Source organism: Sebastes umbrosus, chromosome 11 (assembly GCF_015220745.1).
Source record: "Sebastes umbrosus isolate fSebUmb1 chromosome 11, fSebUmb1.pri, whole genome shotgun sequence".
NCBI lineage: Eukaryota > Metazoa > Chordata > Actinopteri > Perciformes > Sebastidae > Sebastes > Sebastes umbrosus.
Window position 1 is genome coordinate 17,014,365 of NC_051279.1, and position 23,194 is coordinate 17,037,558.

General features: G+C 41.3%; 1 protein-coding gene across 3 annotated transcripts; it reads left to right on the forward strand.

The window, feature by feature from the left end:
- The first annotated feature begins 1,862 nt into the window (after positions 1-1,862).
- epb41l4b (erythrocyte membrane protein band 4.1 like 4B) lies at positions 1,863-22,211 on the forward strand. Of its 3 annotated transcripts, none has more exons than XM_037784554.1 (23): positions 1,863-2,649; positions 6,691-6,795; positions 6,868-6,910; positions 7,455-7,533; positions 7,784-7,828; positions 9,723-9,775; positions 10,014-10,134; positions 10,806-10,893; positions 10,980-11,068; positions 11,458-11,527; positions 11,626-11,795; positions 13,058-13,167; positions 13,748-13,781; positions 14,095-14,128; positions 14,246-14,349; positions 16,475-16,614; positions 18,506-18,627; positions 18,716-18,829; positions 18,914-18,969; positions 19,066-19,218; positions 19,336-19,456; positions 19,616-19,749; positions 21,194-22,211. In XM_037784554.1, exons 1-23 carry the CDS (start codon positions 2,368-2,370, stop codon positions 21,255-21,257), a joined length of 2,331 nt encoding a protein of 776 aa, XP_037640482.1. In that variant the 5' UTR covers positions 1,863-2,367; the 3' UTR covers positions 21,258-22,211. The 3 variants fall into 3 exon arrangements, with proteins under 3 accessions (XP_037640482.1, XP_037640483.1, XP_037640484.1); XM_037784555.1 differs by having other exon boundaries at positions 2,553-2,649; positions 18,917-18,969; XM_037784556.1 differs by lacking the exon at positions 19,616-19,749 and having other exon boundaries at positions 2,553-2,649.
- The last annotated feature ends 983 nt before the right edge of the window (positions 22,212-23,194 follow it).

Below are 23,194 nucleotides of genomic sequence, written 5' to 3' on the forward strand. Positions count from 1 at the left end.
CCTAATCCAAGATCAAATGTACGTTGAAGGGCCCTGAATATCGTCTTCTGTGATTGTAATGTTTAAATGTATGTATCCTTATTTCTTGTCTTTGTCCTTTCTGTGATGTTGCAAATGGAGCTGCTATGATGCAAAACAAATTTGAGACCTGTCTGACAATAAAGTATTATCGTATCGTATAAACCGGAAGACGCCTGGAGAGCCTTCTTCACAGGGTTGTGTGAAGGAAAAGTTGTTGCATATCAAAAAATGTCACACAGGTTAACAGCAAAGAAAAAATATTTCCTCAAGTAGGGTGAATATATATTCACCCTACTTGAGGAAATATTTTTTATTATTTATATTAGTGTGTTTGTATGGCGTGGGAATGGGAAATTTGGGAAGTTTTCTGATTTACAGGTACTGACTTTATATTTCAAAATAAAAAAAAAATGCCACAAAGACACAAAAATAATTTATAGGCTGATTATAATAGTTTTAGATGCAATAAAATAAAATTTTAAAAGCTTTTAAGACTTTCACAATATTTTACAGAAAATATATCTGAACAGGGCTGCACGGAGGTGCACTGTCGCCTCACAGCAAGAGGGTCGCAGGTTCAAACCCGGTTTGTGTTTGTGGAGTTTGCATGTTCTCCCTGTGTTAGCGTGGGTTTTCTCCGGGTTCTCCGGTTTCCTCCCACAGTCCAAAGACATGCAGGTTAATTAAAGTTAACTGTTGACTCTAAATTGCCCGCAGGTGTGAATGTGAGGGTGAATGGTTGTCTGTCTCTCTGTCTGTGATAGTCTGGTGACCTGTCCAGGGTGTACCCCGCCTTCGCCCCATATGTCAGCTGGGATCGGCTCCACATTTTGCTTATGTGTTGTATTCTTATGTGTTTTCTGTCTGTTTAAATGCTTTCTATGTTTAGAGCACATTGAGTTTACTTGTGTATGAAATGTGCTACAGAAATACTATTCAAGATTCAAGAGTTTTATTTGCCATTTGCACCTAAAGTACATTGGAATTCTGATCAGTTTACACCGAGTCAGCTTTAAGAAAAGAAAAGGTAGAAAAGACACAAGGTAGTTACAGTACAAAATAAGAAGCACATTCAACTCAACACAATAAATAAATAGATTATTAATACATAAAGCGCCCTCAGTGTAGTCAATAAATAAACTAAACTACCCTCTGCATAGGAACGATACCCCAGAATACAATTCATTCATTCATTTATTCATTCATTCAATCATGCATTCAATCATTCATTCATTCAATCATTAAATCATTCATTCATTCAATCATTAAATCATTCATTCATCCATCCATTCAATCATTCAATCATTCATTCATTCCTTCATTCATCCATTCATTCAATCATTCATTCATTCTTTCATTCATTCCTTCATTCAATCATTCATTTATTCATTCATTCATTCATCATTCATTCTTTCAATCATTCATCCAATCATTCATTTATTCATTCATTCCTTCCTTCCTTCATTCATTCAATCAATTATTCATTCAATCATTCATTCATTCATTCAATTAATCATTCCTTCATTCATTCATTCATTCAATCATTCATTCATTCAATCATTCATTCTTTCCTTCCTTCATTCATTCATTCAATCATTCATTCTTTCCTTCCTTCATTCAATCATTCATTCTTTCCTTCATTCATTCATTCCTTCATTCATTATGATTATTTTGGGGACCTCCTGGAAACCCTTTAACGACCCTTGAGGCACCTTGGACCTCACCTTGGGAACCACTAATGATGTGCTGTATCCCCCCCACCAGGCCGCCCGGTGGCCGACAGGAGGCGCTGGTTCCCCGGCAGCTGACAGACGGGTCGGTGTCGGTCTGTCGGAGGAACAGAAGTTAGTTGTGCTCGGTGTGGTGCTTCTGCGCAGGCGCAGTTCACTCTGTTTGTCCAGTTCCACTGGTTGACTTTTTACCTGAGGAGAGGTAGACGGACTAGTTTCGGTTCTCCGGTGTTATAAGGGAATAAGCAACAACAACAAGCAGCACCGGGGTCCGGTAACAGAGGTGACGGTGACAGGACTTTCTCCACCGGACCCGGTTAGAGTCGGGAAGGGATTTCTCCGGGATTTTAGAGAGTCGGTGCGCAACAGCGAGGCGAGGCGGGAGGCAGGTGCACCGGAGAGGAGGAGGAGGGCTGCTTCCGTGACAGAGTCCTGTCGGTAGAACCGGGTCGTTAGTTCATTAGTATGCAGCTGGAGTCCTCCCGGTGCAGCCTGAGGACCGACCGGCAGCCCTGAAGTCTCCTCCGAGCCCGCTGAGTGACTCCTCAGGAGGAGGAGGACTCCGGTGTCACCGAGCAGTTCTACCGGACACCTCCTCACCTGGTGCACCGGGAAGATGATGGGCTTCCTGCGCCGGACGTTCAGCCGCCGCTCCCGGAGCCGCTTCCAGCAGACGAGAGAGAGAGACGAGCGGGACGGTAAAGGAGGAGGAGGACCGGGACCAGGAGGGGTCACCGGGAACCCCCTGCTCCTGGCTCATCAGCAGCAGGTCATTCACGCTCCCGCCGTGGTCAGCGGAGGAGCGTCGGTCCACATCCCGGCGGCCGGTACCGCGAGGACCAGCATCACCTGCAGGGTCCTGCTGCTGGACGGGTCCGACGTCAATGTGGATTTACCTGTGAGTGCATGAGTACAACAGAGTACCTGGTGCAGGACTATATAGCTGGTAGTCCAGGTCAGTGTGTGTGTGGGTCAAAGTGCGGCCCGGGGACCCCCATGGGGACCTTGTGGGGGTTCCTGGTGGTCAATTCAACTTTTTTTATTCAAATTAAGAGGAGAAACTGCAACTCAGGTTGATCTGAATAATTATACATTTTATTATAGTAAAAGTAGAATCTTGTGGTGAAAATCACAAATTTCACCACGATACGATATTATATATGTTTGGACTACTGATATTACAAAGTATGCCATGATACCATTTGGATTTGTTTCGATTCTGCAATTTAGGGATGCACCGATCCCACTTTTTCAGTCCCGATATTGATAACGATACCTGGGCTTTGGGTATCGGCCGATACCGAGTACCAATCCGATACCAGTGTTTAATTGATAAGCTGCATGCCTCACTGTGTGGAAGTGACTGCCATCATTCTTTTATGTGTAAGGCTACATCAGGCTTGACGTAAACATCGCTTTCCTAACTTTGCAAAACAAAATGTAACAAATGAATATATATGCAGCAGATAACATACATTTTGTGAATTGTTATTTATGATTAAAATAATAACGCGTCCATCCAACAACTTGGCAAAATAAATCTTCAAAATGAACAGGAATTACAATTCAAGTGTAAATCTATTTAATGCAGCAACAAATTGGTCAAAACTTTAAAAGGACTCAAAATTCCAGTATATAAACATAAAATTGAATTTAACAGATCGGCCCCCAATGACACCGATATCCGATCCAGCTATTTGAGTCGGTATCGGCCCGATATCCGATCAGGTATCGGTATCGGTGCATCTCTCCTGCGATCAATATGAGACAATATCATATACGGCCATTTAAAGGGACTGTTTGTAACTTCTTACACGTATAAATCAATCCGGGTCGGTGTCCCATGCGCGCTCACGTGTGGCTACGCTGTTCAGACTCAGACTCCAACACAAACTACACGGAAGCACCAAAACCACAAAGTTCTATCTAGTGAAGCCCGTCTTGTAAAACAGTGTTGGCCGCGGTCGGAGGACGCCGTCGGATGACGCGGAGGAGACCGTAGCTTTGGTCTCCAGGGCCGGAGTCTCTGCTGTACTCTGCTCCTCTGCCTGCCTGCTCGCCTTCGCTCACACAGCACGCTCGTTCTCGCTCGCTCAGCTCGCCCTCCGGCCGCGGTCGGGAGGCTGAAGCAGGAAAAGCCAACACTAGGATCAGCATTGATTCATGGAGAGACCTTCGTCTGGTCAGCTAACATTACTGCTAAGCAGCTGAAATATAGAGTGATATTGTGGTTTAAGCTGACGTGTCGTCTCACTGTCTCACCGAGCGGACTTTCGTTGACTTAACGGCCACAGGTGTCGCTGTTACAACCAATTTCTGATTCTTACAAACAGTCCCTTTAATACAATCAATTACATTTATATCAACTCACAAAAAGCAACTAAAATATCTATCCATCTAATCTATTCTTTTTAATAAAAAGTATGAAGTGAGAATTTCAAAATCAGAGCGTATCTTAAATTTAAAATCTCTTTTCCGATGTAATGTAAATCATTCGGTATTTGCATCCCGAGTTGAAATGTGTGTCTACAATGTGTCTATTGGCACAGATAAGTTACCAAAGTCCCTCTGCCTGTTGTATCACAGACTGGCCTATATAGTACTAGTGTGTGTGTGTCTCTTCCTGTACAGTGAGTGGTGCCAGATGGTGTTATGATGATCAGACAATTCATCACATTACTTCCCCATTTCTGACTGCTGGGAAATCTAACCGAGCTAGACCTGAAGCTGCCCCCTCCTGTGTGCTCTTCTTCCTCTCACCTTCTTCTTCTTCTCTCTCAGTCTATTTGCTTGTATCTGATCTTCCTCAAGCAATCTCCGCTCTCCTCTTGACTCCCACCTTCCCTCTTAATCTTCTTTTACACTCCCTCTGTGGCCTGCTCCCTTGCTCATACTCTTTTCACACTCACTCCCTCTTCTTCTTCTCCTCTTTTTTCCGCTTGTTCTCCATCTCCATCTCCATCTCCATCTCCATCTCCCTTTATTCCCCGACTACCTGATCTGAGTTATAACTGTGGGGACTCTGTGTCACAGGCGAGGGCTACGAGTGTGTGTGTGCGGGGTAGGTGGGATGATGAGCGAGTGTGTGGGCTTTCGTGCGCAAGTGGCTTCTCGTAAGATGTTTTCATTTTGAAGGTTGCGTGTGTCACAGAAGCTGCTGCGTGCATGCGTCACCTCTGAAACGCTCGGACGGCGTGAAAGTGGGTTATCAGGGGAGAGAGTTTTTCTCTTACAGTCCAACAGGGAGATTACAGCAATAACACAAAGCCACAGCTCGTTACAGCTCTCAACAACAAAATGACACAGGGCTTGTCAAGCTGGCTGCTTAGTTACAGGTGTGTTGGAACAAGTTGGTTCATGTCAGGAGCTGCGCTGAACAGAGCTTGAAACTCGCCTATTAAAGCTTATTAGCCTGTCACTTGAAAACACAAGGTGGAACAGTAAAATATTCCCTCCAGTGTGGTTGACATTGTTGATAGAGGCTATGATTTCAATCAGCCTCTCTAAAACTACAGACTGCACAGTGAGCAAGAGCGTGATTCTTTTTTTTTTTTTCCTCCCCCCCTCGTCCCCAATCCTTTAATACCACTGATTTCCTCACACATTTATACGCTCACCAGGAAGTTTAGACTGGTTATCAGGATCCAAAGTACAAGGCTGTCATCTTTCCACACACCCACTGTGTGTTATGTGGGTCAGACCGGGGTTAGATGTTCATGCTGGGCGAAGAGGCGCCGCTCTGCTCACCAGTTGTTCAGATGAAGTTTGGGACAAAATGGTGCCAGTTGTGCTTAAGTACAATGACTTGTGTGTGTTATTGACAAGCGCCTGAATAACCACCTTTCCCTCAGGGGCTTCTCTTTTTGACCCACATACACACACACACACGCACACTTTAAGTCATTTTGCTGCTTTTATAGAGTAGAATAGAAAATACTTAGTCTACTTTTTGCGTACAAAAGGCATACATTTGTCTTTGCTTTGTATGTGCAAAAACTACCATTAAAAAGGGTACATTAAAACACAACATATCACATCCAGACAGGACACATTAAAACACATTTACATAAAAACACAATACACCAATAGAAGCTACATTAAAGGGAGCACCAGGTACTCGATGGTGAGGACTAAATCAAGGTTAAATAAATAGATATATAATACTGTGTGCTGAGGTTGCATGCTGGCTCATCTAGCAGACATACAGCTCAAATTAAAGCTCAAACTATTTTGTTTACTTATTAACTGCTTCAAGCAAAAATGTCAAAAACTCACTGGTTCCTGCTTCTCAAATGTGAGGATTAGCTACTTTTCTCTGTTTTATATCCCTTTAAATTAAATAGTTTTGAGTTTTGGACTGATGGCCAAACAAAATGAGCAACTTGAAGACCTCAGGCATAGAGTAATCGCTTTTTAAATTTATTTTTATTAAGCTTTATTCATCCGGGATCGTCCCATTTAGATTTAAAATCTCTTTTCCAATGTAATGTAAAGCACTTAGTAGTTGCATCCCAAGTTAAAAAGGGTAAAAAAAAAAAAAAAGCAGGATTAAAAAGGGTACATTAAAACACAGCATATCACATCCAGACAGGACACATTAAAGCACATTTACATAAAAGCACAATACACCAATAGAAGCTACATTCAAAGGAGCACTAGTTACACAATGGTGAAGACTGAATCAAGGTTAAACAAATAGATATAAAATGCTGTGTGCTGAGGCAACAAGCTGGCTTCAAAAAGTGTCTGTCCTTTACAGATTAAGATACTATTCGTGCCTAAATTACAGTGAAATCCAGCAGCCACCTGAGTGGTGAAACTCGAGTTTCTAGACTCAGTTTATCTGCAGAAGATCAGGTTACTACAGCAGAGGAGATAAGAACAAACAACACATGAAGCTCAGCTGAAAATATTTCACCTTTTTGTTCTTCTTTTGTAGAGCAAGTCCAAAGGCCAGGACCTTTTTGACCAGATCATGTATCACATAGATCTGGTGGAGACGGACTACTTTGGATTGCAGTTCATGGACACAGAACAAGTCTCAGTGAGTAACAACCTCTTACTTCTCTCACAGTCGACCACAAGCTGAGATTTATTATTCTGTTCTCTCTTCTAGCACTGGCTGGATATGTCCAAGCTTATAAAGAAACAGATCCGAGGTAAGTTCAACTGGTTGTCTAATTAGGCCTATATGTGTGTGTGTGTGTGTGTGTGCAGGAAAATGTGCATCGTGTTGTATGTGCATGTGGAAGCAGGTGAATGGGGAGCAGGTGGCACATTATCCAATGTTGACATGGTGATTAGCATGTGCGTTAGGAGCCGTACCCTTGTTTGCTCTCCAGCGTGTAACAGGGGGATGAATGGTACAGGAGAGACTGATGTTGTCCTACTTGTTCGTCGTCCCCTTCTGTAGTTCAGGAGCCTTTAAAACAAAGTCTGATGGATGTTGAAGTCAAACAGGAAAGAGGTAATAAAGTAGGTTACAGAGAAATGCGGGTGAATGAAGATTTATGGCCTATCAGACGGTGACGGATGAGATGAAAACGGATAAAATAAATCATAAGAAGATTTGATTTGATTGAATTAATTTTCAATAAATTACTACTTCATCTCTGTCCACCTCTCTCTCACACACACACACACACACACCTACACATACTGTCTTTTTTTACACTTTGCTCTCTCTCTCTTTCTGTCTTTTAGACGGGCCTCCATACAGACTGTTCTTCAGGGTGAAATTTTACTCTTCTGAGCCAAATAACCTGCGTGAGGAATTTACAAGGTAAAAAAACTCTCTCCCACATACACACACGCATGAACACACATGGTTTTCTCAGGAGCCCGGTGCAGAGGTCCAAAGGGGACGTAAGGCTAATTACTTTGCTGCTGTGGGCAGATTCAAATCAAGGCCAAACGGAGGGAGACTTGTTAAAACAAATGATGTGTCAGAGTTGAGGTAAAGCCTGTGATACATCAATTGATTTATGTTCAGCCTCTCACTCTTGTGTGTTGTTGTCTTTTTACACCAACAGGTATCTGTTCGTGTTGCAGCTTCGACAAGATATTCTGTCTGCCAAGTAAGTTCCTTTAATTTGTCGCTGACATTGCACACAAATTACACTATATTTCACCCAGAGACAGATACACACGTATATATAAACACATATACTACCATTTTATGTATTACATGCATATGTTTATATTACATATTTTGGGCAATATGATGATATATATCGTCAAAACTATATAAAAATGTCTATCGTATAATATTTTTCTGTTACATTTCTATCGCGATAAAGGCTAGGCCTATATTTTTTTATTTTCTTTTTTCACTTAAGTTCTTGCAATGAGAAAATACTCTTTTACTTTTCATTTGTCAAGTATGTAATTCCCACAGGAGTATACAACAATAGGCTTTACCATGTGGTTATTTCATATAGACTATTTATTTATTGAACTACCAGAAAACATGCTGTATCGTGATATATATCATTATTGAGACATGAACTGACTTATATCGTGATAGAAGATTTTGGGTATATCGCCCAGCTCCAGTAGGCCTTCATCACTTATATAAATAAGGATAGGAAGTAAATTACGGGTCCAAATAAAAAGAGGAAAATGAAAACATACTGACAATTATTTCTTATTCTAACTATTCAACAATCAAGGTGTTGGTTTAAGATGTTTCTTAACCCCGTAAGCAGCAGCCTGATGGTGGGACAGTCATTACAAACACATGGTGTGCAACCAAACATTATTAAAACTCACAGAACTTTATTTCTAATTCTAGGTGAGAACCAAAGGTTTACAGCAATACTAAATATGATCATGAATTTTAAGGAAATTTGTTCAAAATGAAGCACAAGACTTCTATGATATTTCTATTAGATGGAGAGCTGCAGCCAAACAAAACATTGAATCTTGTCTTTGGATATTTCACTCTACAGTATAGGCCCTTTTCACAGCAGCCATTTCAACATGTCATAGCAGAGTAAACACAGGTGTAACTGATAAAATTAATTATGGTCCCATTTTAATTAGTCACAGCCATACCAATGAGCCAGCATGCACAATATACCAGGACCCGGGTCCACTTTAATGGAACAGGGCCTTAACTAATGATATTAATTACACCTGTGTTTATCCTGCATTGACATGTCAAGATGACTGCTGTGAAAGGGGCATATTATTGTAGCTTTATTAAAGAGCTGGAACAAGTTGATACAGAATATATATGTGATGCTGTGAGACAATAACTTGAGGGCAAACAGAAAAAGACAACTGTAATGTTAAGGGGTTAAAAGTTAAGAATGTGTTGACCTCATTATTGTTGAAGTAAAAGGAAATAACTAAATTAGATTACTGAAAACTCTTGTGCTCAAAATGAGTTAAAATGCCTCTAAATCTGACCTCAGAAATAACTGGAACAGAAGAAAACAAAATATAAAGTATTATAAAACAAGTCCTCATGCGTCATTCTCAGGTAATTTCTCTTCATTTGTGAAGACTTCTGGTTCTCAAAAGTAGCGTTAAACCTGCTATAAACACACTCGCACCTGTGGGAGCGCATACACGGGTCACCTACATTAGAGTTCGGGGGACTTCTGTAGAGTGGAGTCTGCTTTCTTCCACACAAACACAAACCTGCGTGCACAAACACACACATACACACACACTGAGACAGCGTGTTACCCCTCTCCCTCCTCCTGACTCTATCTGGGCCACGGATCCCCAGAGTCCAGCTCTATTATAAAGCTCAAGATCAGGAACAGCAGAGGGCTGCTTATTTTAGGAAAAGGGTTGCTCCTCTTCTCCTTGACACGCACACACACACACACACACACACACACACACACACACACACAGTGTAGGGCATTCGGACGCTTTTATGTCTCTGCAACACATGATAACATGTACACTACGAATGCACTCACACTAACACCAGTGTCTCTCTTTTCCTCTGGTCAGATTGAAATGTCCGTACGATATGTCAGTAGAGCTGGCGGCATATTGTTTACAAAGTAAGTAGACTTTTCGATTGATTTTCGATGTATTGGGAGGCCATTGATCTCCATCCATTTAACTTTGATATGAAAATCCACTTGTAACATTTAGTCCACTTGTATATTTGATTATTTATTTATTGTGAATTACGGAATAATAGGAAATGATTAAACATAGTGAAGGGAAGAGTCCTACTGCTGCTCTCCTACATCTGTATATCTTGATGTGTGTGTGTTTCTGTGCATCCGTATCCAGGTGAGATGGGAGACTGCGACCCATTGGAGCACTCTCCTGAGCTGGTGTCTGAGTTTCGTTTCACTCCCAAACAGAGCGAGCCCATGGAGGCCGACATCTTCGGCAGGTGGTTGGACCTCAGGTGAGTTTGAAGGTTATTCGCCGTCTGACTTGTTGTAGAAAATGGGAGTTTGTCAACCACTAAAATCAAGGACATTTCCACACATGCATGTGCACTAGTTGCCACAAAGCGTTGTTGACTCATTGGAGGGCGTCCAGTGACCTGAGCAGGTTTTATCTCCTCATTGGACGAAACAACTGGGGCAAAAAGCTGAGCGCTGAGCAGGAAAGGAAGTCATTCTGCTGCTGCCTTTCAGCGCCAGCGTTTCTACTGATGAGCGCGTCTAAATTTCACTCCGTCCTCTCCTCCTCCGCCTCGGCCTCGCTCTCACTGGTTTGTATGAAGGATTAAGGGATTAATCCCTGGAGGGTCTTGATTGATTCTGGGCAGTGTTTAACCCAGCCGCGCTCTGATTGCTCCCGTCTCGGATTAGATTACATACACATATGCTGTGCTTCGCCGAGCCAACGGAGCCACACAAGGACGAACCCACATTAAGTTTCGCAGTCATTCTTACACATGACACCAAGAAGACTGAGTCAGGGACGCAGACAGAGGGCTACACACTCTGAGCTAACATCAATGACCAGCAGAGGTCATGCAGCAAGAGCGACTGTCAGAAACTGAGGTGACGGACAAAGTGATATTTTTATTGTGAAAACTAAATATGGTGTCTTATTTGAAATCCTCAGGGGGGAGAGCCCGTCAGAAGCAGAGATTTCTTTTCTCAACAAGTGCAAGTGGCTGGAGCTTTACGGAGTAGATATGCACTTTGTCAAGGTGTGTGAGTGTGTTTTACTGTCGCAAGTGTCACTACATGACAGGTGTGTTTGACAACTAAAGGTGTGTGTGTGTTGTGTCTTCAGGGCAGAGATGGAGGAGAATATGCACTAGGTCTCACTCCTACTGGCATTTTAGTCTTTGAAGGCCTCAACAAAATCGGCCTCTTCTTTTGGTAAGTACATCGAACGCATCTACAAACCAGTGGTTCCCAAAGTGGGGTGTCGTTTTCATGTTCATACTTGTATTTTGGGTTTCTACTAGAACATGTTTACATGCTTTAATGTTCCAAAAAACACATTTTTCTCATGCTATATTGAGATATTTATCTGCACAGCAACATAACCATAGACTTTTTTTCTTGAGTGATTTAGAAAAGGCCTACTGTGTATAAATTCACTTAATATTGTTGTTAATATACCTGTTTAAGGTGCAATGGTTTCAAAATGTTTTGGAACCATTGCTCTAATCGTCTCAACCTCCTTAAACAACACTCAAACCTGAGGTACTAATGAAGAGTCCTTGATGTTGTTGTCCATGTGTGTGTCTGTGTGTGTGATCCAGGCCCAAAATCACTCGGCTGGACTTTAAAAAGAGTCGACTCACATTGGTCGTGACGGAGGACGACGATCAGGTTTGTATCCTGTCACAAACACACACACACACACACACACTGTATACATACAAGCACAGGCGGCTGACAGTGTATTTGTTTGTTTTCTGACTGTGCAGGGTCGCGAGCAAGAGCACACGTTTGTTTTCCAGCTGGCCAGCTCCAAGAGCTGTAAACACCTGTGGAAGTGCGCCGTGGAGAGCCACGCTTTCTTCCGGCTACGCCAACCAGCCACAGGCAAGGCCAGCCAGAGCGACTTCACACGACTCGGGTCTCGCTTCAGATTCAGGTAGATCAGTTAAGTGTATTAACGACTATTATTATTATAATACAAGTTGGCTCCCTCAGGTAGTTGAGGCCAGCACTAGTACCAGCATATGGGGAATAGTGTGTCACATAAAACAGAGCCTTCGTATCTATGGTTACAGTGTATCTATGGTTACATGGACCTGTTCCTATGGCGACTGAGATATTCCCTTCATATTGTTTGTTTTCTTCTGACTATTATCAGAGATGGTCAAAGTAAATTTTCACACTTGAAGGGTACTTCCTGACATTTGTTGGAGCGGCGAAACAAAGCATTGTGAAGTCTGTTTTACATTGGAGTCACTGGATTAGAAACTCAAGTTACAGGTGGAGGAAGTAAAAACAGGAACACCTTTTTGTTTTACTTCACCTGCTTTCTAATTAAACCTCTCAAACCTAGAAGAATGATTTAAAAACTATGAACAATTTTAGGAGCAGTTTTCCTGATAGTGGCACAAAAACTGTCTAAATCAAATAAAAATAAAATATAACTTCATATTTTTTTTATCCTTAAAGTGAGAATGAATTGTTTTAGATTTAGTTCCTCAGAAGTAGGGTTGTAAGATTTGTATGTGATTTTCACAATACGATAACCATCTTAGAAAATATCACAGTTTCACGGTATACGGTATTACACAATTATTATTATTATTATTATTATTATTATTATTATTATTATTATTATTTTTATTTTTATTATTATTATTTTATTGTTATTATTATTATTATTATTGTTATTATTATTATTATTATCAGCTACAATACCCCTTAAAAGAATTAGAACATAATTATAATAAACATAATTATAAACCTGATAAAAAAAAGTAGCATGTAACTATAATATATTGTATGACTGGAGCATGTTAGTTTACATGTTAGCACCACTACAGCATGTTAAATTTACTACTAAATGAAAAATAACATCAGCTGTGAACTTTTAAAATAATGTCCTATGATTATTAACAATTAACATATACTATAGGTGCACAACATCGCAGCCAGACTGCTCCTATCTGTATATTTTTATCTCACACACACACACTTATGTCAGTTTTGTTTAATACCGTAGATAAGCAAATGTGCACGGTATGATAAACGTCTAGTGGTACTCTATATACCTTTATACCAGTGTACCGTTACAACCCTACTCAGAAATTAATTCTAAACAAATGAACTGAGGTCTGACTGCAGTCTGTAGTGTCGCTGTGTAGTAACAACTTTTATACTTCTGTGTGTTTGTGTCAGTGGTAAAACAGAGTATCAGGCCACTCACGGAGGCAGACTGAGGAGAGCCAGCACATTCGAGAGACGGCCGAGCAAGAGGTACCCCTCCCGCACACAGTCACTGGGCAAAGGTGAGTCTTATCAACACATGCAAATGTTGATGGCTAACAGCACCTGTTTAGTCCTTTATGTGCCTATCATAAAGGTCGCATTCTGTTTTAATTCATTGTAGTTCAGAAAAGTTCTATTATTTGAGGGAAAAGGAAAAGTTATAGCCTGTAAATATATCAGGGGTTTCTCTAAAAATGTCTAAAATCAAGTACTAATTCAACAGGTTTCTCATTCATAAGCCAGGTTGTTACACTAAAGTGTCACCTTTCTACTTTGTCAAAAACACCTGCAGCACTCTTCGATACTTCCCACCTTCTGTGAGCTACAGCAGATTCACAAGCCTCTAATTTATCATGCATGAATGATCAGCTGCAGACTGCACACTGTATTTACTTCCACACACCTTTTATTTATTGGATTTTGAGCAGTCATTCAGCCCTGAAAAATGAATTAAGATTCAAGTGTTGGCAACAGAGTAACAGCATGTGTGCAAAGAGTCTGGACTGAAAAACAGACTTGCATTCAGATAAATGAAGATAAAGTGACAAACAGTCATATTTCCTGCTGCTCTACTTTTCTTCATGTCTCTCTCTCTGTCAGCTTCCATTTCCCCGGCCAAGCCCTCACATATCAGGTAAAATACACAAAAAAACACCCACAAATATACGCAATACACACATGCACATTCATATTGCTGCACTTGTGAGGATATTCCATTTATTACGTTCATTCCTTATCCTCTAACCTTGACCTTAATCCACATAACGGCCTGGATAATCTCAACACTAACACCGAAATAGCTCTTTTGTAAAAGAAAGTGTCATTTTATAGGGTTTTCCAGACCTTTTGAGGATACTTTGCTTGTTCAACACACTCAAAAAAACACATATAATGTTTCCAGTTGGTTTGATAATCTGCTATCAGTGATTATTGTCCATATTTTCCAGCTCTCACGCCAGCCCTGATCCCAGCCTACATCCAGTGAGTGACCTCAGATAACCTACTTTCACACACGCACATGCAGCAGCCACTGATTTGGCTTCGCTCTTGTGACAACATTTAATTTCATCGTCTCTTCAATCCTCTCCTCCCCTCCAGTACCAGCACAACATTCCTATTGGCCACGAGCCGTGGCACCCGCCCCACTCGGCGCTCACGCCTCCGGTTTACCTGCAGCCCTCCGGACACACGCCATCGCACAGGTAAGACAGCCGAGCACAGATGACAACAGAGAGCAGGGTTAAGAGATACTCAATGACGTTGTTCTTGTTAAATTGCTTCAGGAAGATGATGTGAGTTAGTCTCAGGGGACTCAGGGATTTTCTATTTTTAGACGAAGTCACTCACGTTTTCATCACACTTCATGTCACTCATAAACCTCACCTGTCTGTGTTTGTCTTGTCTACCTCCATGCTCGTGTGTGTGTGATCCTCCATCTCCCTGTCACGCTTAGGCCTTCTGTCGAGTCCGCGAGGCCCGTGTCCAGTCATCCTCCCGTCCCTGAGCGAACCAGCGGCGCCTTCCCAGGATCCATCAGTGTGGTTTACAGGGATAAGGTCATGACGGCGCTTTGACCTCTGTTTGAACTGGGAATCCGTTTCAGACTCTTAACACTGAGAATTACACAGACTGGTGTCCCACTGAGAGAGAAACTCTGTTGATGATGACTCAATTGGACAGTTGTCTCCATCATCCTCATCATCTTTGTCATCATCCATTTGTCACATCCCCTCATGTGTTTCACCTTCATGAACTATCCCAAAAAAGGTGCAGAGGGAGAGACGTGAGGTGAAAGGGACCGGTGAATACCGGTGTTCTGAACACAACAGGAAGTTATTTTAGTTTGTCCCGCTTATCAACACAATCAACAGTTGCATCAACAGCAGTGGATTTTACACACAGCTGATGGAGGCAATTAAGGCACCTTAAAACTGACGACCCTTTTTAAAAGATTGCTGCAATATGCGTCAAAAATCCTTCTTGGAGTCATATGTAGTCATATCTGAACACACAGACGTGATACGATATATCACATGTGATATATCTTTTGAAACAGTGTGACTTACACTTTCCAATGATATCAGTATCTCAGCGAAACGTCCATAAATCCACCTAGAAATCAGAAAAAAAGATACTTTATAACTCCAGAACTTGCCTGACAATCATCACGTTTTTAAGTTTTCTTCAGTGTCAAAGTAATGCAGTGATAGTTGTCTGTATATCTATGGGTAAATCGCAAACAGGAACTGCTAACAGCTAATTCGGCAGACTTTTGATGGTGCCAGTTTGCCAAAAATGTAAAGTTGTAGCCCACAGCTAACTCACTGACTCAATGGTAACATTACACTTCCTGTTCACAGATCCCAAAGACAGAAAAAATACTGTTACAGCATGATTATCCTGTCGGAGCCAAATACTAACGATAAAAGTGACAAAATCCATTGAAACTAACTTTTTTCGGGAGGTGCTGATTTTTTACATTAATATGGCTCAGAATGTCTCATCAACATGGTTCCTCAAACATCTCCACTACTCATACAGATATAAAGCAAAAGACTTGATATAGACTAAAGTACACCACTAGAGCACAAATCAAATTAAGACAGGACCAGGTTTAACAGCTTTGTGCCTTGCTTCGTTTGTGGACATTTTCATGTCGTCATGTTTGGTGTTTTAATCCTTCAATATGTTTACTGCAAGATCACAAATCTGCCTTGAAGATTAAACGTGTCTTCATGCCTTAGAAATCTTATGACAGCTGAAATCACTTCAAGTTGAATGAGATAAAGTGATGCGAGTGCTGAATGAGGTGATTCTCAACAGGTGGAAGGGGTCGAGTTAAGCACAAATTGTATGCTGGTTTAGGGATTAAGCTGCTTTAAAATGTATAGTTATAGTTATAGTTCAGTGTGAAATAGACCAAGAACTAGAATCCTGCGTTTGTGGTGTTGTGCTGTCAAAGAGAGGTTTTTGAATATGCTTTACATTGTTATTGTTATAACAGGTTATGGATTTGCTGAACTGTTTACACAAAATGTGGCCAATGTTTTGCTCTTATAGTGTGTTGACTTTACTCGAATCACATGATGCCTTTAGGAATGTTGCCATATTGCTTTTCAAATAAACAAAATGTTTGTAATTGCAAAAATGCAAAAAAACAAAAAGCAAAGATCTGTTCATTGTTCTTTAACTTAAATCCACTTGTAACAGTCACATACTGTCTTTTTACTATAGCGGTGTTTGTTGATGAATATTATTGGAAACTTTGAAGTCATGAAGTCAAATAATAATGATTCAGGTTGTTTTGATTGCACATGTCGTCCTCAGTTTCCCTCTGAGCGATCCTGCTTCAGACCATCAGTTCAGTGTTGAAGAGAATGAGATTTCGTATTCTGGCAAGATCCACCACCATCACCGCCGCCACACACACAGCCAGGACACACTCTGTCACACACATACCAAGAACAGTGAGTACTCGCCGCCTGAGGGAGAGCTGTCCAATCTGTGATATGTCTATACGCTGATGCTCTTTTCATGTTCGTTGCTGTATGTTGGTCAGCATCCGGTGTTAGCTCATCTGAATCACACACAAACCACGATTTCCCACTATGAGGATAGATTTTCTACTGAAAAGGCTGTAACTTTGGAAGATACCAGATCAATGAAACCTCCAGTTAGCTTCAGATAAACGTTAGAATATATTTTTCCACAGAGGACCCCCATCTCTTAGACTAAAACTGCATTATGAAGGGATCTCTTAAAGCCTCAGAACACATTCACAGGTGTTTGTTATTCTGGCTGATTAGACCTTTGCTCAGGTGGAAGGTGGACAGAGGTCACGAATCCTCTTCCATCGATAAGAATGATAAAGGTGTATATTGTCCCGCCCTAACAATTGAAACAAAGCTAACAGGAGACTCAGGAAGATGTCAATCGATTAGTCTATACACGCCCACACAGTCCTGAGCAGAGGTCTAATCAGCTGGATTAACTGAAAACATCTGTGTGGGTGTCCAGAGGCTTTAATGTTCATGGCCAGTATGAACCAAAGGAATGATTACAGCAAGAAAAAACTCTTTTATTGTTCATCCCCTGGGCACCTGACTATCGTTTTAAGATGTAGTTTAACCCCAGTGGTATCCAGCCATGCAGATAGTTCTGAACAGTGCTGAGACGTGCCATCAACACAATACAGTGGAAATTAAAGATACTATCTCGATGATCTCCGTTTCGTTCTCTTTTGCGGCACCTATGGCGATAAGTGGTACTTGCAGGTGTGTTTTTAGATCTCCCTTCCCAGAAATCTCAGCTTGTGATTTTTCCTGGGGAATATCGCCACAGACACCCTGCAAAGGCAAAGCTTTCATCAGTGGGCCTTACCTCATTCGGCGATAGATAATGACTTAACAGAGATTTATTTGAAGTAAAATCTTGAAGATTATTACTTTAGTTCATAGTATTTTTCAGCACCAAAAACATAATGTCTTTCAGCTCCGTTGTGCTGAGGTGACGGATCTGGCTAGATACCAGTAGGGTTCAGTGGGAAAATAAGTTTTTGTGATTTGGGTGAACTGACCCTTTTAAACACACTTTCTTTCTTTACAATATTGATTTGTTCCGGCCCGTTCTCATTCCCAGGGCGCCAAATACCGATGCTTTGTCACGCCCCTCGCTCGAGGCACCATGTGGCGTCTGTTTGATACACACTGGGCTTTCAAGTAACCACAATGTAAACTCATCGGTGTCGATATTAAACGCTCAGAGAAAGTGGTTGGGGAGTGTGGTGACGTAGAACTAAAAAGCATAGCTGGGAGCGGTGGTGGATGGGTCCAACTAATCCAGGAGACTGCTATTTGTGTCCCATGTGAAACCAACAATGTGTTGTTTGTCTTTGTGTTCACAACATTAAGTTTCACTTTCACTTTACAAATGTAGTATTTTTAACCCAAACCACGATTTGTTTTTCTAAACCTAACTAAATGGTTTTGTTGCCTAAACCTAAGCAAGTGTTTTAGTTTGAATTCACTGTTAATCATATGTTTACTGCGACTGTGTGGAGCGCTGAGCTACCCAGTGCGTTAGACAGTGACGCCAAGGGGTCCTGACAAAGCGTCAGTATGCAACGAGTTGGGATGAGAATGTGTTGTTTGTTCTGTTTATGCAGCGTCTATAAAAATGTGCCACCGTGGATGTAAATCATTAACACATTAATACAATAAGCTATTTAGACACTAACTTCATCAGGTATTCCCTGCGTAACCAAATGAGCCTGTTCAAGCTAAAGAACCAAAGGTTTCCTTAGAATAGCACGTAATGTAACCCATAGTGCATTTTCTCATTAATCTTTGTGTGCGTTAGAACGTCGAGCTCCTCCCAGCCCTGCAGATGAGATGGACATCTCTCAGTCTCTGCTCAAGGCTCTGGAGTCAGACGATGATTCTCCCCCCTGGCCTTCGCTGCACGTCAACATGGACAACAAGGTCAGACACTTTCCCCGCACACTGTTGTCCCATTCTGCTCACAACAAGATCCCACATTTCTTTACCGTCCTTCCCATTACCCTGCCAGGGAGAGGAGAAGCAGCTGTCTGAAAAGTCTCTGCATCCTCCTGTGTCCCCGGCGATGCTGCCTGATCATCTCAAGTGTAACATCCTCAAGGCCCAGATGGAGGCGGCCTTCAGGGTGAGTACCAGGGCAGACTAACCATCACAGCCATGTGTACTGTGAAATATGACTAACAGTATCCTCTTCTCCTCCACGATGAAGAAGGAAGCTCCAACAACGCCTAGAGGGAAGAACTCAAATGAGACCCTCAATGACAGGCCGGTGCCTTCATCCCATTTTACATGCTTACACATGTTTCTGCATAATGTGTATGCAAGACTAAAATCCATGTGATGATGACTCTGGGTCCTCAGGTATCAGAGCTCGTCCCAAGACTCAGCTGCATCCAGTCTGACCGCAGACAAGACGCAACATTGGCAAGACCGCAACCCAACGCCGGAGAGGCTGCAACCCAATGCCAATTTAAGCACCAACCGCAGGAAACGACTGGTCAGACAGTTCAGCTTGTGAGTACACTTCACCTTCGATTACTGTCTACCAACCAGCACTTGAGCTTTTCACAAGAGGAACATTGCAGCCTGCAGGTCATGTAAAGTAAAACTCTCAATTTATCGCTCATATAGTAACCATGAAGATGAAGATAATCTCCCAGAAGCACTTGCAGCCATCTCCTCCCAGAGTGCAGCAAAGTCAGGATCTACCAGCTCATTGGACAAACAGATACAGCCGTCCATATACCCACAGGTAAAACGCACTCTCACACATGCGCACGCTCACTAAGAATGCATGTTTGTTGAATGCACTATACTTATGGGGGGAATAATTCAGCCTCTGAGCATTACCTGTAAGTAAACAGAGGAATGTCTGTGTATGTGTGTGATTGTACATTGATGTGTATTCCAGGTGGATAATATGCCAGCTCTGGAGCTGAGTAGTCCGTGCTGTCCCTCTCCTTCGCCCTCTCCCCATCTCTCCCCTTCTTATTACCGTAGCTCCAATCCTCGCCTGGCCCCTTACCTTGCTGCCCATAACGACAGGTAACACGCCTCAGTTCTCCATGTAAAACCTTCCTGCAGTGATCTGAAGGAAGAATTTGGGGGGCATCCTGGTGGTCTAGTGGTTAAGATGCATTATGATTAGGGCCGTGACTAACAATTATTAATGTTTAAGGCCCCATTTTCTGCCCGCAGTGGCCTCACACGGGCCCCAAAAGGGCAGGTTTGCTGGGAATATATGCAAATTATTTTCTTGATTAACAATTTTGTCTATAAAATGAGAATAGTAAAAAAAAGCCTGATGTCTTCAAATGTCTTGTTTTGTCTCACCAAGAGTCCAAAACCTAAATATATTCAGTTTACTATCATGCGTGACGAAGCCAAAGCATCTTCACACAGAATCTGGGACACACAAATATTTGCCATTTTTGCTTTAAAAAAAGACTAAAACAATTAATCGATTATCAAAATAATTGGCAAATTAATTTTCTCTCCCATTGTTTCCTGTCTGTATCGTCTCTGTCTCTGTCCAATAAAGGCAAAATGCCCAAAAAATATATTCTTTAAAAAAAGTATTTTGGTACGATAAACACTGGGCAACAGCACTCTTGGTCAATGTTTTTGCTTCGACAGTAAATGTATTGTTTTGACATTATTTTAAATAGTTATGAAGATTCATGCCTGTTTACATATCTTAGCTGGATATTGTGTATTTTATCGCCGACCATGTGATAGTTCTGCCTTACAAAGCTAATGCACAGTACATACATATCTGGTCAAAAGTAAGTTAAGAACAAAATCAAACTTTGATGCTCCAACATCTTTGTAGGTCTAAATGAATTTGTGATACCACATAAATAATCAAAACCTAATCATAATGGGAACAAACTAACACCAGATAGGTTAGTCCTGCTAAAAGCTGACTAGCCTCTCTTAGCAGAGTAGCAGTAGCAGCCATCTCTGCAGCCTCTGACTCTAAATGAATTAATGTGATTAGATGTTGTTACACTACCTTTAAATCACATATTTAAATGTCGCCTATTTAATTAACAATTAATTCATTTAACTAGCTGATTAATTCAACTGGACAAGAAAGGTTAGGAAGAAACAAGCACATTTTGTTTACACTATAAATTGTCCAAACCTAAAGTGCAGAATCCAAGTGTTTTTATGTTCAGTCTGTGACAATGACTAATAACCAGCCTAAAAAGGCATACAAGTAAGGTTTTACAACTTCTTTATCTGTTACCTAACTTCACTATTTCTGTAATCTGCCTTTGTAATGCAGAGTTGTCTTACCCTGTTAATGTTTGTATCATCTTTATTGTTGTAAAAATATCTTTATGTTGCCCTTTTGGCCATATTTCTTGTTAAAAGGGGATTTCAATGAGACTTTTACCTGGTTACATAAAGGAAAAGGAAATGAAAACAGACTTAAATATTAAACTTCTTACGACATGAGGTTTGTATCTTTCTGTGTTTGTAGCGGAGAGGAAATGAGGCTGGACAGAGAGAAGATACTGAGAGCCCTCCTGATGACGGAGCTCTGAGACCTTGAACCTTGACCCCTGTGACATCGCCGTCAGGCGCAGCACCCCAGGCGTTATGTGAGCAAAGTGGGAACAGAGGGCCCAAAGTCGTCGGCTGCAATCAACATTTGTATATTTGCATAATACACTCAGCAGTTATAAATATATATTTGCATAAAGGCAATTGTTATATTTGCTTAAAACTGTTATTTTAGAAGGACGGTTCTTTTTACTCATCAAACTGAAACTGTAAAAACTGTAAGTGAGCTAGAACAAAATGAACTCACTGACTGACTCACACATTACAGACGAGCTACAGATGTGACTGGTGCTGCCTGCATGATAAATATGTTACATGATGAAATATTTACCTGATTTGCTTTGGGGGTTATGTTTAACTTTTTTAACACCGTGTCCATGTTGATGCCTAAACTGTATTCCAGACAGCGACTGTTGAACAATTGATCTCTAAAAAAAAAAGAGGCCGAAGTGAAAGTTAATTCACTTTTTTCAATAGTTTTTTCAAAATGTAAATAGACATTGTAGTTAATATACTGATAACAAATTACAGGCTTTGTTCCTTTGTGTCAGATATCCATTTTTTGAGATGCCAAAACATTTGCAGCATTTGAGTTTTAAGAAACTTCCTGAACAGAGTTGCAGTTTTAATCTACCCACTAGAAGGAGACAAATCTGCAGTCACAGCTGAGCACATTGATTCTGTGTCATGAGGAGCAGATCACGGATCACTACTTTTTACATGCAGTTTTCATCACAGGTCAAAATGCAAAAACAGATCTCAGAAGAAGCTATTATTTAAGCATAACCCTGCTGCTCAACAACTTCATTTCAGCCCTTGTTTTGTCACAACCACATCAGAGGCGGCTGATGATCTGCTGCTGTGCTGTATGCATTGATTGTGTTGTTCCTGCCCACGGTTGGATCTTAATAAAGGCCACATCATCCGTTTGACAACCTTGTAGCAGCATCTTTGGTCTCTGCACTGACTTGGGAATGTGGATCAGCCTCACCCATGTGCGGTAAGTGTGTACGTACCGTAGGCCTCACCTACCCTGTGAGGGAATGTGGTCATAAAGGATATTTCTGCTTTATCTGCCTCTACACACCTACAGCATCAGGTATACAAGCGCAGTGAGTCAGCCTGTAATTGCACCTCTTTTCTTCAGTGAACCACTTAATGTTAGATAATTCATCTTCAAGGCAAGGTGCAGCGGAGAGGCTCTGGTATGCCGCAAATGTCTGTAGCTGACAGAATTAATGTGGACCTTGACAGATAATTATGTAGGCGAGCCATCAAAGAAGTCTTTCAAAGCATAAACCAATCACATCCTGCTTTATGTAATAAGGGACTGTATGGAAATGATTTGGGCTGAACCTTATGTTTGACTATTACTAGGCCCACTGTTTTTGCTTTGGACCTGCAACACCATCCTCCCTAATTGTTCAACTCAACCCTGAATACAAGCTTTAAAAGTTAATTGAACAATATATTTTATCACACAGCCCTAATTGCCCATTAGGAGTGAAATTAGCACTTGCCAAAATTATGGCAAACACAACAAATGGTGCATCCAGGCGGCAGCTTTGTGGCTGCTGAGGTGCTCCAACAATATTATTTTCACATCACCCATTAGTACAACAGGTTAGGTTGTGCTTAATATACCTTGTACTAGTATATTATAGGCCTATATGATACATTTAACTACTGTTGTAATGCTGAATAAAGTGAGGGCGACTGTTGGCTAGTGTAAAATAAATGGTGCACTCAGAGATATTAATGTTCAATCCCTACTATTTGTAGAGATCCACATTTAAACTGACATACTGGACATATAGCCCTGATAAAAACTCGATTGTTGTCCTCGCCATATGGCAAAACGCATCTTTATCATCCATAGCGCCCTCAAAATGCATATTTCTGATAAGTTTTTTATGTA

What these genes read in the sequence shown, in the direction of transcription:
- epb41l4b (XM_037784554.1), top strand. Translation starts at nt 2,368, where the DNA reads ATGATGGGCTTCCTGCGCCGGACGTTCAGCCGCCGCTCCCGGAGCCGC. An exon ending in ACGTCAATGTGGATTTACCT is followed by an intron (nt 2,650 to 6,690) that starts GTGAGTGCATGA and finishes CTTCTTTTGTAG; the next exon opens with AGCAAGTCCAAAGGCCAGGA. An exon ending in TCACACACATACCAAGAACA is followed by an intron (nt 16,615 to 18,505) that starts GTGAGTACTCGC and finishes TGTGTGCGTTAG; the next exon opens with AACGTCGAGCTCCTCCCAGC.